This window comes from Loxodonta africana, chromosome 11 (genome assembly GCF_030014295.1).
Source record: "Loxodonta africana isolate mLoxAfr1 chromosome 11, mLoxAfr1.hap2, whole genome shotgun sequence".
NCBI classification, from domain to species: Eukaryota; Metazoa; Chordata; class Mammalia; order Proboscidea; family Elephantidae; genus Loxodonta; species Loxodonta africana.
The window spans coordinates 13,047,866-13,061,741 of NC_087352.1; the positions used below are offsets into that span (position 1 = coordinate 13,047,866).

The window sequence follows — 13,876 nt, forward strand, 5'->3', positions numbered from 1 at the left end:
CTTCATTTATCCTAAATAATAATGTATTTAGGATAAACGAAGATACATGTAGTTAATATAAAGGCACATAGTATGGTTTGTAACATGTTGTTAGGTGCCATCCAGTCAGTTCCGGCTCGTAGCGACCCTGTGTACAACAGAATGAAACACTGCTGGGTCCTGCACCATCCTCACAGTTCTTGCTGTGTTGGAGCCCATTGTTGCAGCCAGTGTGTCAGTCCATCTCATTGAGGCGCTTCCTGTCTTTCTCTGACCCTCTGCTTTACCAAACATGATGTCTCTTTCTAGCGATTGGTCTTTCCTAATGACGTGTCCAAAATAAACAAGTTGAAGTCTCACCATCCTCACCGCTGAGGAGCATTCTGGTTGTATTTCTTCTAAGACTGATTTATCCATTCTTCTGGCAGTCCATGGTATATTTAATATTCTTCACCAACACACAGTTCGTCTGTCTTCTTTTTCCATTTTCCAACTTTCACGTGCATATGAGATGCTTTGAAAAGACCCTGGCTTGAGTCAGATGCATCTTAGTCATCAAAGTGACATCTTTTCAACACTTTAAAGAGGTCTTTTGCAGCAGATTTGCCCAATGCAATACATCCCTCTTCACAGATGAGGAAAATGGAGCCCGGAGAGGGGCACTCACTTGCTTGAGGTCACACAGCTTGTAAGCAGCAGAGCTGGGATTCAAACCCAGGCAGCTGGCTGCAGAATCCTTGCCCTTAACTACCATGCCATATTACTTGTCTAGCAAGTGTTTGGGGAGTGAATGAAGGAGCGAGCTCCGTGTGACTGTGTGTGTGTGTGTGTGTGAGCACGAGGGCATGAAGCACACTAACGTATCTGTTTGTGTGTATGTATATGTACACTTGGGTATATAAGTATTCCTCTTTGTGCCTGCGTGTATGAACGTGTGAGATTGTGTGTGCTTGAATTTTTCAGGCAGATGGGGGGCAGCTTCAATCCAGCCTAAACTGAGATGTTTCCAGGCCAGGAGGGCCTTGGTGAGGGTGGGGACCAGTCATAGCTTCTTTAGCGCTTGGCTGCTTAACCAAAAGGTCCACAATTCAAACCCATCAGCTGCTCCATGGGAGAAAGATGTGGCAATCTGCTTCCATAAAAGATTTACAGCCTTGGAAACTCCATGGGGCAATTCTGCTCTGTCCTACTGGGTCGCTATGAGTTGGAATTGACTCCATGGCAACTGGTTTGGTTTGGGAGCCCTAGGCCAGCCTACATGCCCTCCTGTATGGTGTTATGCAGATGAGATGCAAACAAGGGCCTGGTTCTCAACTCCACACCAATTCTCCAGTCACTAATTTACCCTTCTAACATCAGAATAGAAACCCTGGTGGCATAGTGGTTAAGTACAACGGCTGCTAACCAAAAAGTCTACAGTTTGAATCTACCAGCGCTCCTTGGAAACTCTATGGGGCAGTTCTACTCTGTCCTATAGGGTCCTTATGAGTCGGACTCGACGGCAACAAGTTTTTTTTTTTTTTTTTAAACATCAGGATTGTCTCTGCAGCTAGAGACTGGGGATGGGAGGTGCGGGGGACATGAGAAGGGTGTATTTATAAATCTGTCTCCTTGCATGTGAAAAATGTCTATGAATAGAGGCTTCATAAATATCTATCTTATTCATAAAAATATGCCTCTATCAATTCCTACCTGGCAACATAATCTAGAATATATTGAAAATATATTCTTCATCAATATGTTTATAAGAATATGTTCTTAAGTAAATATCTATAAAGAGAATAGTTCTTTGCTTTTCACTCTCCCCCCTCTGCCCATCGGTACCCCCTCTCTCTGCCCCTGTCTCCCCTCTCTTTGCCCCTCAGTCTCCCCTTCTCTTTGCCCCTCAGTCTCCCCTCTCTACGCTCCTTTGTCTTCCCTCTTTCTGCCCCTCGGTCTCCCCTCTCTCGGCCCCTTGGTCTCCCCTCTCTATGCATCTCGGTCTCCCCTCTCTCTGCTCCTCGGTCTCCCCTTCTCTTTGCCCTCAGCCTACCTTCTCTCTGCCCCTCCATCTCCCCTCTCTCTGCCCCTCAGTTCTCCCTCTCTCTGCCCTCTTGGTCTCCCCTCTCTCTCCCCCTCAGTTTTCCCTCCTCCCGCCCCCCACCCCCCATGCTAAATACTAGCTCTTTTCTCTGTCTTCCCTTCAACAGAGGGAGCTTGGGAAGCGATACCCTTCACTTTCTTTTAAATGCCATTATAATGAGAAGCAGGCAATAAAAACGAAATCCTTAAACAAGTATGCGTGGCAAATCCTTTTCTGGAAAACACCCTCCAGCCCCTGGAGAAGTTTGCCTCCTGTGACAGGACCCCATGTGAGCAGGCTGTGTGGGAGAGGCCACGGCCCCTCCCTGACTCCTACTCCCCTCTCTGCCCTGTACCCCAGCCGGGTGGAGGAAACCGGAGTGGTGCTGTCCCTGGAGCAGACGGAGCGACACTCTCACAGACCCGCTCAGCGGGCCACCACCTCTCAGAAGGATGCCCCCAGTCCTGGGGGCAGCCTCGGTATGGGCTGGCCGGGCTGGGGGTGGTGGGCTGTGTCCCTGGAATGATTACTTCAGGCTCTTGTCACCCTGTCCTCTAAATCCTGCTATGGCTCCCCATTGCCTCCGCCCCTCATGTTGTTCCTCTCTCCTGCCTCTCTACTCTTCGGCTTCCCATAATCCTCTTGACCCTCCCAAATCCAGCTCTTTTTCACTTCTTCCTTCCTTCTCTTCCTCCCCTAATCCTTCCCTGTTTGTCCTTCAAGGCCCCATCTTCTCCACACTGTTGCTGGCAGCCCGACCCTGGGTCTGGGATGGGGTTGCTGCTGCCCTTTCCTTTTCTGGCTCAGAGCCGCTTCTTTTTTATTATTTATTATTTTTAAATTTTTACCTTTTTTTAGTTGTGGTCAACATATAGGTAACAAAGCATTTGCCACTTCAGCAATCTTCACATATGCAGTTCAGTGACATTAGATTCATCATGTTGTTAAACTATCGCCCTTCCTGAAATCAGAGCTGATCCTTGACCTCTGGGGACCTTAGAACCCCCTGAGGGCCTCGGACCAGGCCATTCGCCTCACATGCAAGCCCCCCACTTCTATGCAGCTGGAAAATCAGGGCTCAACCATATGCGCCAGCCCTGGTGGCGCAACAGTTAAGCAATCGGCTGCTAACAGAAAGGTTGGCGGTTCGAACCCACCCAGTGGCTCTGTGGGAGAAAGACCTGGCGATCTGCTCCCATAAAGATTACAGCCTAGAAAACCCTGTGGGGCAGTTCTACTCTGTCACATGGGGTTGCTTTGAGTCAACCCTCGACTCGATGGCACCCAAAGACAACAGCTGTGTTGATTTTAAATATTGAAGCACATCGGCACCATTTGGCAAATAGCTACTGTTTTTGCCAAGGGGGTGCCTCCCCACCCTGTCCTTTCCCCTAGGGCCCCTCTGGGGCCTTTCCACAATCTTACAACCAAACACCTGCCCCAGCAGGGGCTTTCCAGAACCCTTCCCTCCAGTGTTAAGAATGGTTTGCACCCTCTTTATACCCTGTCTGACGTTGGCCCCCACTCCTCTCTCTGAGCGCAAATGTCTAGACCGTCTGCCTGTTGACATCCTGGCATCCGTCCTAACTGGTGGTTGAAGATGTTGGTTGTGTTCCCTGGGGTCAGCAGTGGAGGGCCCAGTCCTGTGGACCTGGCTGACCACCTTCACATCCTCTCCATTTCGACGTGTCCTGCAGACACCCCTGGTCCCCAGATCTTGGCCTTCCTGCACCCCCCTGCACTGAGTGAAGCTGCCCTGGCCGCTGACCCTCGCCGTTTCTGTAGCCCTGATCTCCGCCGCCTCCTGGCGCCCATCCTGGATGGGGCTTCAGCAGCTGCCACCCCCAGTGTGCCCCCAGCTGCACGGCGCCCCCAAAGTCCTCTTCCGGTAAGTAGTCCCACTCACTTGAGGGTTTAGGACCTAGGTTGTCTTGACCTTCGGCTTCAACTTCTGGGCCTCAGTTTCTTCATCTGTGTAGTGGGAGGGGAGGGTTGGGATGAGATGGGGTCTGGGGTTCCTTTAAGACTTAGGTTCCAGATTCTTCAACCATTACAATTCCAGAGTCCGGACCCCACCTGAGATGTTTGATGCTGGTACAAGTGACCTCCCTGACATGTGACCAAGGGTCCAGGGCCTCTAACCTTTGACCTCAAGGAGTCAGGAATATGTAATTCTTGAGTCACACAGACCTGTATTCAAATCCTAAATCTACCACTTATCAGCTGTGTTACCCTGGGCAAGTGAATTCTTCAGTTTCTTCACCTGTAAAATGAGGATAATAACAAGTAACCACTTCATTGGTTATTGTGATGTGATGGTTATTGAGGTCATTCATGGTTAAGTACTTCAGAGGGGCCTGGCACCAAGTAGATGGCCAATAGGCTATAGAAGTTATCATTTTTTTCTTAGGGTTCAGATAGTCTGACATTTGACCTCAGGGGTCCATGTGACCCCCACTTCTATCCCTAAGCTCAAATGCTAGTCACTCCCTTACTGGTGACATCTCATAGGCTCGTGATCTCCTAAAGTCTCCACTCTGTCTCCCCACAGGCTGATCTCCCCAGTGAGTTACATGTGGATGTGGAGAATTCACACAAACTGTTTGCCTCTGGGAAAGTCCTCAAGGCAGTGGAGACAGATGTAGATATAGCTCAGGTAAGGGTTAGTATGGAAAGAATGGTCTTCACCTCCAGGCCCTTGGGGTTGACCTATCTAGGCTTCCGAGAAGGGTGGTAGAATGGGTGGATGGATGGATGGATAAATGGACCATGGATTCATTAGGTGGATGATGGTAGATGGATGGATGATATTTAGACAGTTATTTGGGTGGATGGATAAATGTTCGCATGGATAATTGAATAGGTGGGCCCTCAGTTCACTGGATGGATGATGGATGCATGATGGATTGAGTAGATAGATGACAGTGGCATAATAATATTAGTTATGTATTGATGTATAACAAATCACCCAAAAACTTAGCAGCTTAAAACACCTAACATTTGTTATATATATACCACAGTTTCTGAGAATCAGGAATCTGGGAGTCACTTAACTGAGTGGTTTTTTGCTCAGGGTCTTTCATGAGTTTGAAGTCAAGCTGTCAGCCAGGGCTACAGTCATCTGGGGCTAGAGAATCTGCTCACTCACATAGTTGTTGGAAGGTTGAGTTCCTTGCTGGCCTTGGCTGGAGGCCTCAGTTCCTTACCCTGTGGGCTTTCAGATAGACTGCCTCACAACATGGCAGCTGGCTTCCCCCAGAACAAGTAATTTGAAAAAGAGAGAGAGAGCCCAATACAGAAGATGCAATATATTAATTCTTGTGTATTGTATTGGTCACATAGACCAACCTAGTACAATCTGGGAGGCAACTACACAACAGTGTGAATACCAAAAGGCAGAGATCATTGGGAACCCCTAGTAATTCATGCTTTTTCACCACACACAGTACACTTACCACCTCCCAAGACCTCCAAAAAACTCATCCCATTTTAGAATCTGCTTGAAGTTTAGAATCTTGTCATCTAAATCAGGTCCAGGTGCAGATGAAACTTCTCAAGTATAGTTCCTTTTGATTGGTAGGTATGTGAACTAAAGAGACAAGTTATCTGCCACCTACGTACCCAACATACAGTGGTGAGACAGGCATAGAATAACTGCCATAGATCTTCCTATCCAAAAGGGGGGAAAAGATGAAGCACATAGTTGTCAACTGGTCCATATCAGTTTTGAAATCCAGCTGGGCAAATATTGAAAATTCTTTGACTAGAACTCACTCCTCCTACTTCCTCTAAAACATGGACTTTTTTTCTCCATGGTTCTTGGCTCTGTTTTCCGAGCTCTTGGTTCTTCACTCTGAGTCTAACTTCCTTTCTCATAAAAGGTAATGTATATTTGCAGCTGAGTAGTTTTCTCTGCCTGCTTCCTGCTTGTAAAAGCTTGGTGGTCCAAAGACCTCTTTTCATTTTGTACAACCTCTACCCCTTTCAGTCCAAGTTTCTGTTGATATAAGTCTCTTAAAAACTTTGCAGGTCTCCTGTGAATCTTTTTGGTGTTCACTCCATTAGACAAAAGCCACACCTACAAATCTCTTTGAGATAAGCCCTACCTTGAAGTAACAATGTCCATCAGTTTATTAGAAACCCTATTGTTTGATTGAGAGAATCTGTAAGTCATCACATGCTTAAACTCTTTAGAGGGGCTTTGTCTGAGTGAAAGATACCCTGAGAGGCACCACCAGAGTTAATATTCTGAGCTCTTCATAAGAAATTTTATATTCATACCCTAGGCTTCATCTTTAAATCATGCTTTCTTTAGAGTATGCTTCTTCACACAGAAACCATTTCTTAATTTTAGCATCATTTGCCATCTGGGGAGACTGAGAATTTTCAAAACCATCATGTTCCAGTTGCTTCATGTTTAACAGTTCTTCCTTTAGGATTATCTCTTTCCTCTTGTCTTTTACTATATGTAAGGAAAAAAAATTTTTTTTTTTTTAATATGTAGCAAGAAGAAATTAGGCAACCCCTTCGGAACTCTGGCTGATAATCTTCTTAGCTAGAGCAGTCAATTCGTTAGTTACATTTTCTCCTCTCCACGGAACAGCAGGCAATAAACTTTCAGTTACGACTTAACAAGGATCTCCTTTCCGCTGGTTCCCAGTAACATGTTTATCACTTCCCTTTAAGCCTTCACTGACAACCTTTTTAAAGTTCATAATTTGACTAATAGTCTGTTCAAAGCAGTCTAGGCTTTCTCTAACATGCTTTTCAAAGTCCCTCCAGCCCCTGCCCAGTTCCAAAGCCACTCCCATACTTTAGGTTTTTTGTTAGGACCCCACTTTTGGTCCAAAATCTGTATTAGTTATTTATTTCCGGATAACAAATTACCCTAAAATTTAGCAACATAAAAGAACAAGTGCTTACCATGGTACAATTTCTGAGGGTCAATGGTTTGGGAGCCACTTATCCAGGTAGTTTTGGCTTGGGATGTTTCATGAGGTTGCAGTCAAAATGTCAGCTGGGATAGCAGTCATCTGAAGACTTGACTGAGCTAGGTGATCCACTTCCAAGTTCACTCACTTGGCTGTTGACTAGGGGCCTCAGGTCCTTGCCCTGTGGGTCTCTTGATAGGACTGCTTATGACATGGCTTCCCCAGAGCAAGGGATCTGAGAGAGAAACACAGGGAGAGAGACAGAGTGAGACAGAGACAGAGAGATGGAAGCCACAGCATCTTCTATAACCTAATCTTAGAAGTGACACATCATTATTTCCACAATATCAAGGTCACTGTGGTAGGGGATCCTTGGGGGCCATCTTGGTGACTGGCTACCACAGAGTCCTTACCCCCGTTTTACAGATGAGGAAACTGAAGCTCAGACTCTTGACCTCAGACATACAGCTCAGAAGTGGTGGAACTGGGACTCCAGCCCAGGTCCACCCAAGTCCAAGGCTCATGCTCTTAACTCCCTCCTGCCCTCCGCAGGACGTCGATGCTCTGGATTTGGAGATGCTGGCCCCCTACATCTCCATGGATGATGACTTCCAGCTCAACTCCAGCGAGCAGCCACCCAGGGCCTACCACAGACCTTCAGGGGCTGTCCCCCGGCCCCGCGCTCGGAGCTTCCACGGCTTGTCACCCCCAACCCCTGAGCCCTCTCTGCTGCCCCGCTGGGGGAGTGACCCCCGGCTGAGCTGCTCCAGCCCCTCCAAAGGGGACCCCTCAGCACCCTCCCCCATGTCTGGGGCCCGGAAGAGGTGAGCCACAGTAAAGGAGGGATATACAGGGAACATAGAGAAGGTCCCTGCTCCCTGCCTTTCCCCAGCCTCCCACTCTGGCCTTATCAGCCACTCTTCTCCTACCCTGATCTCTGCTCCAGCTGAGCCCATAAGGCCCCAGCACATGCCAGGTTTGTCTCAACCTCCAAGTCTTTGCCTAGGCCCTGCCACCATTTTAGAGTGCCTTCCACCATTCTCATTGTTCGTCCAAATCCCACTGGCCACCCGGGGCTCTCTCCTTTGGAGCATATTTATATTTGGCTGTATTAGTCTCCTGTTGTTGTTAACTGCTGCGGAGTCGACCCTCGACTCATGATGACACCATGTGCAATGAAACGAATCTCTGCCTGGTCCTGCACCATCCACGTGATTGGTTGCACATCGGACTGTTGTGATCCATAGGGTTTTCATTGGCCGATTTTTAGAAGTAGGTTGCCAGGCCTTTCTTCCTGGTTCATCTTAGTCTGGAAGCTCTGCTGAAATCTGGTTAACATCATAGCAACATGCAAGCCCCCAATCACAGATGGTGGCTGCACATGAAGTTCATTGGCTGGAAATCGAACCCTGGGTCTCCCACATGGAAGGCAAAAACTCTACTGCGGAATTATCAGTGCTTCTAGGGCTGCCATAACAAAGTACCACAAAGTGGGTGGCTTATGAGAACAAAAATTTATTGTCTTAGTTTTGGGGGTCCAGAATCAGGGTATGGGCCATGTTGAATCCTTCTGAGGGCTCTGAGGAAGAATCTGTTCCACACCTCTCTCCTAGCTTCTGGTGATGGCCGGTGATCCTTGGCATTCCTTGGTTTACAGCTCTGCCTCTGTCATCCCCTAGCTGTCTTCTTTCTGCATTTCTGTGTCTCGTCTCCTCTTTTATAAAGACACCAGTCATATTGGATTAGGACCCACCCTTCTCCAGTATGACATCTTGTTAACTGATAACATCTTCAAATACGCTGTTTCCAAATAAGGACACAGTCACAGGTACCGGGGTTAGGACCTCAACATATCTTTTTGGGGGACTCAATGCAATCCATAACTCTTGCTTAGTGACAGTTTTTGCTGCAGTGAAGAGGATATTGCCACAGTGTCAGAGAAACTCTAAAACTAAGTGTCCTAGCCCCTTTGAGACTCTGAGGAAAGCTACAGACTGTTCCCCCCAAAAATTTCCGATGCACACAGACACACAATTTTGCATATACTTTCAGAGAGGCCATGTTCTCCTTCCAGACATTGGGTTATTAAATACTCAGGGTTTTGCTCTTCGAGTTGTAGGCATGCGCTCATCTAGTTTCCAGAGTGGTCTCTTTACTCTCCTTGTGAAAGGTTTATGAATATATCTTGGTATCTCCCAAGGATCCTAGTTTGGGGCCGGGTGTACAGTGGGTGCCTAGTAAATAGTTATTAAATGAAGGAAGGAGGGAATTAATGAATATAGTAAGTGGATGGAAAAATGGATGGGTGAGTGGGTGGATAGCTGTATAAGTGAATAGGTGGGTGGGTGGGTGGGTGGGTGGATGGATGGATGGAGGAAGGAAGAGGGGGTATATGGATGGATAGATAGGTAGATGAATAAATGATGGATGGGAGGTTGGATGAGTGGATGGTGATGGATCATCAAGTGGATGAATGAAAAGGTGGATTGATGGATACACATATGGATAGATGATGGATGGATAATGAATGAATGGATGGATGATGGATGGATGGGTGGATGGATGATGGATGGATGGGTGGGAGGATGGATGATGGATGGATGATGGATGGATGGGTGGATGGGTGGGTGGGTGGATGGATGGATGATGGGTGGATGGATGGGTGGGTGGATGGGTGGGTGGATGGATGATGGATGGATGATAGATGGGTGGATGGGTGGATGGATGGATTATGGATGGATGATGGGTGGATGGATGATGGATGGATGGATACACATATGGATAGATGATGGATGTATGATGAATGGATGGATGGGTGGATGGATGATGGATGGATGATGGATGGATGGATGGGTGGATGGATGATGGATGGATGATGGATGGATGGATGGGTGGATGGATGGATGGATGAATGATGGATAGATGGGTGGATGGATGATGGGTGGATGGATGATGGGTGGATGGATGGACGGATGGATGGATGGATAGATGCATTGGTAGGTGTATGAGCAGAAGAATAAATAGGTGATTGGAGAGTGAATAATGCTCATTACCTGGCTACACTGGTGCTTACACCTGTCCAGGTTTCCTGTCTTCTGAGACTCCTGCCTTTTTTACTCTAGGACCCTGGTCCAGAGCCCAGAGGACGAGGACGAAGGGGTGGAGGTACTGGGAGTGAGACCTCCCAAGCGTCTGTCCAGCTCAGAGCCCGAACACTTTCTCCTGCCTCCCCTCAGCCTGGTACGTTTGGGGATTGATGGGATTCTCTGGCCCTCAGAATCAAACAGGCTTATATCTATTTTATACATGGGAAAACCAAGGCCGAGAGAGGGGCAGGGGCTGGCTGAAGGTCACACAGAAAGCCGTCGGTCCAGCTAAGTTTAGAACCTTCATCTTCTGGCTCTGGTAATGGGTATGAAAGGGATTTGCAGTCCATCGGCTGCACATAGTAGGTGCTCAGCTGTTGTAGGAACTGGGGATACAGCAGCGGAGAAGACAGATAGAAATCCCTGCCTTCAATGAGCTAAACCCATCAGAGCTCAGAGAGCAAGATCATGTGCTGATGTAGATCACACGTGCCAGTCTCCTGGGGCACAGAAGAAGTGGAAGAAGGGCACAACAAGGCCGTGGAGGAGAACACATGTAGGGTGTCTGGATAAGGACCTGCCTAAAGCCACACAGCTGGCAAGTGGCTGCTGCACCCCAGTGGTACCGTTAACCACTGCACCGTCCTGCCTCCTGGGTGTTGGTGATGATGATGATGGTGATGGTGTTAGTCAGGGTTCTCCAGGGAAACAGAATTAACAGGAGATAGAGATAGCTACCCTGGTGGTGTAGTGGTTAAGTACTACAGCTGCTAACCAAAAGGTCGGCAGTTCGAATCCACCACCAGGCACTCCTTGGAAACTCTATGCGGCAGTTCTAATCTGTCCTATAGGGTCGCTATGAGTCGGAATTGACTCGAGGGCAACGGGTTTGGTTTTCAGTTTAGAGATGCATAGACAGATAGATAAATAGATGATAGATAGGCAGGTAGATAGACAGACAGGTAGAGATATAGGCCAATAAAACCAGTTGCCATCCAGTCAACTCTATGACTCATGTGTGTCAGGGTAGAACTGCACTCCACAGGGTTTTTAATGGCTGATTTTTTGGAAGTAGATTGCCAGGCCTTTCTTCTGAGGTTCCTCTGTGTAGACTTAAACTTCCAACCTTTTGGTTAGTAGCCAAGTGCATTAACTGTTTATACCATCCAAGGACTCATATATGTATATACACATATATATATATGCAGAGACAGAGAGCAGGGGGGCAGGGAGGGAGGAAGGCAGAGAGGAACAGAGGCAGACAGACAGACAAAAAGAGACAGAGAGTGAGATTTATGTTAAGGAATTTGGCTCATGTGATTGTGGGGCCTGGCAACTCCCAAAATCTGTAGGCCAGGCAGCAGGCTGGAAACTCCAGCAGGATATCTATGTTACAGTCTCGAGGCAGAATTCCTTCTCCCCTCGGAGCCCTCAGTTTTTGCGCTTAAGGTCTTCAACTGATTGGATGAGGCCCTCCCACATTATCTTCTTTGCTTAGAATCAACTGATTGTGGATGTTCATCAGTAACATTTAGACTTGTGTTTGACCAAACAACCAAATGGCAGTAAACTTGGCCTTCACAGTGGCTTTGTCCCCTCCCACAGAGTTTCCTTCTGACGGGAGGACCAGCCCCAGGGAGCCAGCAGGATCCCAACACCCACCTCTTGGACATGAGTGAGCCCCTGGGTGAGTAGCAACCTAGATGTGCAGAGGCCATGGGGACCCCCTTGCCCCTGGGAGAAAGAGGGATGGAGCCATCCTGAAGGCAATGGGGGATTTTCAGTGCCCGGAGGCACTTGGTGGAAGCAAGCAGCCCCTCCCTCCTCTCAGGGATGCTGTGGGGCTCCACTGGGGAAAATCGAGAGGCTCAGCAAAAGGCATGGCTTGCCAAGGCCACCTCTGGGGGTGGAAACCAAGCCGAGACCTGAGCCTGGGTCTCCTGAAGCCTGCTTTGTAGCCTGACTGAATTGGGGTTGCATCTGCCTTGACCTTTTCCTAGCTGGGTGCCTTTGGAAATGGTTCTGCTCTGGAGCCTCAGTTTTCCCTTCTGTTGATTGGTGCCATAATGGTTCTTACCTTATGAAGATGTTTTGAAGACTCGTGGGGATGCTGCACAGGAAGTGCCTAGCACAAGACCTGTTACATAGTAAGCGCTCAAGCACTGTGTCCGTGGTGGCGATGCCATTCCTGCAGTCCCGCCACAGAACTTGAGACAAGTTGCTGTGCATGTTTGTGTTATTGTCATCATCTTCCAGTGCAACTATTGGTAGCCATAGCTCCACATGTCTGACCCTCCAGGCGTCATCCTGAGGGATCTTTGTAAAGCACCAATCTGACCCTGGCCCTTCTCTGCTCAAAAGTCTTCCGTGGCTCCCTACTACCTTCCAGAGAAAGACCAAACTTCTCATTCTTGAACTGCAAGACCTTGTGGGGTCTGGATGATGCCTTGTCTCAGACTCCATTCTGCTTCACACCCTCTGTTTCAGCCACAGACACCGTGTTTTGGTGCATTCCTTCCTTCCATCATGTTACAGATATTTATTGAACTCATATTACATCCCAGGCACTGTCCTGGGTGCTGGAGTCACAGCCATAAGAAAAACACATAGAAATCCCTGTCCTCATGGAGCCAATAGTCTAGTGAGGGAGACAGACCACAAGCAAAGAAACAAGTACAAAAAAGAGTGGGAGAGATGAAAATTAGTGCTACTGGGAAAAATAATGTATGCAGGAGGAAAGGAAGTTCCGGTATGGGAGAACTCAATTTCGAATACACCCACCCCTCATTTATCGACGTGGTTAGGTCACAAAGACCAGATTGTTATGTGGCAATTGGTGTTATGCAAAAATGGAGGATGACTGTATCAGGTCACAAAATGGAGGATGCTTACATCATTACATAACTGCCAAATTACAGCATTACATAACTGCCAAACCACTGAGAATCATGGCCCAGCCGAGTTGACACATAACCTTAACCATCATAGAAAAAAAAAAAAAACCATCATAGCCAGTGTTATTCTCGCTTTTGCACCTGAGTGCTTGTTACTGCCAGATGTATGTCATTAATGTGCAAAATAGTCAGATAGTAGTTTTTTTTTTTTTTTTTTAGTATTTTCATAAATGCAGAATGTCAGATAATGAGATAGTTGATAAGTGAGGAGTAGGTGTGATATAAATCAAGGAGGAGGTGATCATTGAAACTGATGTCTGGAAAGACCTGAAGGAGGTGAAGGAACAGGCTGTGAGGATATCTGGGAGAAGAGCATTCCAGCCAGAGGGAACAGCCAGTGTGGGGACAAGCAAGCCCAGTGTGGCTGAAGCAGAGAGAGTAAGGGGAGAGAGGTGGGGGACAGATTGCACAGGGCCTCCACAGGGCCTTCTGATGACTTCGAAGTCCTCTTGCTTGAGGAGACATTTGGATACACTGATCCCTCTGTCTGGAATGCTTTTCCCTCCATTCTTTGCTGAATTTCCTCATCCTTAAATATAAGCAGGAGCCCTGATAGTGAAGTGGTTAAGCACTCAGCTGTTAACTGAAAGGATTGCAAGCTTTTAAGACCCCACTTGCTACCCACCAAAGTAGGATGTTAGTCATCTAGTACTGCTGTAACAGAAACACTACAAGTGGATGGCTTTAACAAAGAGAAGTTAATTCTCTCACAGTCCCAGTAAGCTAGAAGTCCAAATTCAGGGTGCCAGCTCCAGGGAAAGGCTTTATCTCTCTGTCAGCTCTGGAGGAAAGTCCTTATCATCAGTCTTCCCTTGGTCTGGGAGCATCTCAGCACAGGAATCTCAGGTCCAAAGGACGTGCTCT

At 47.6% G+C, this 13,876-nt stretch overlaps 1 protein-coding gene across 1 annotated transcript in view; it reads left to right on the forward strand.

Moving 5' to 3' along the window:
• HIF3A (hypoxia inducible factor 3 subunit alpha) overlaps window positions 1–11,818 on the forward strand; it is a 30,635-nt gene extending 18,817 nt beyond the window's left edge. The window contains exons 9-14 of the mRNA XM_064293857.1: window positions 2,402–2,520; window positions 3,739–3,929; window positions 4,593–4,697; window positions 7,525–7,796; window positions 10,095–10,212; window positions 11,664–11,818. Of these exons, the coding sequence (XP_064149927.1) occupies window positions 2,402–2,520; window positions 3,739–3,929; window positions 4,593–4,697; window positions 7,525–7,796; window positions 10,095–10,212; window positions 11,664–11,753 (895 nt within the window). The 3' untranslated portion in view covers window positions 11,754–11,818. The remainder of the gene's footprint in view (window positions 1–2,401; window positions 2,521–3,738; window positions 3,930–4,592; window positions 4,698–7,524; window positions 7,797–10,094; window positions 10,213–11,663) is intronic.
• The last annotated feature ends 2,058 nt before the right edge of the window (window positions 11,819–13,876 follow it).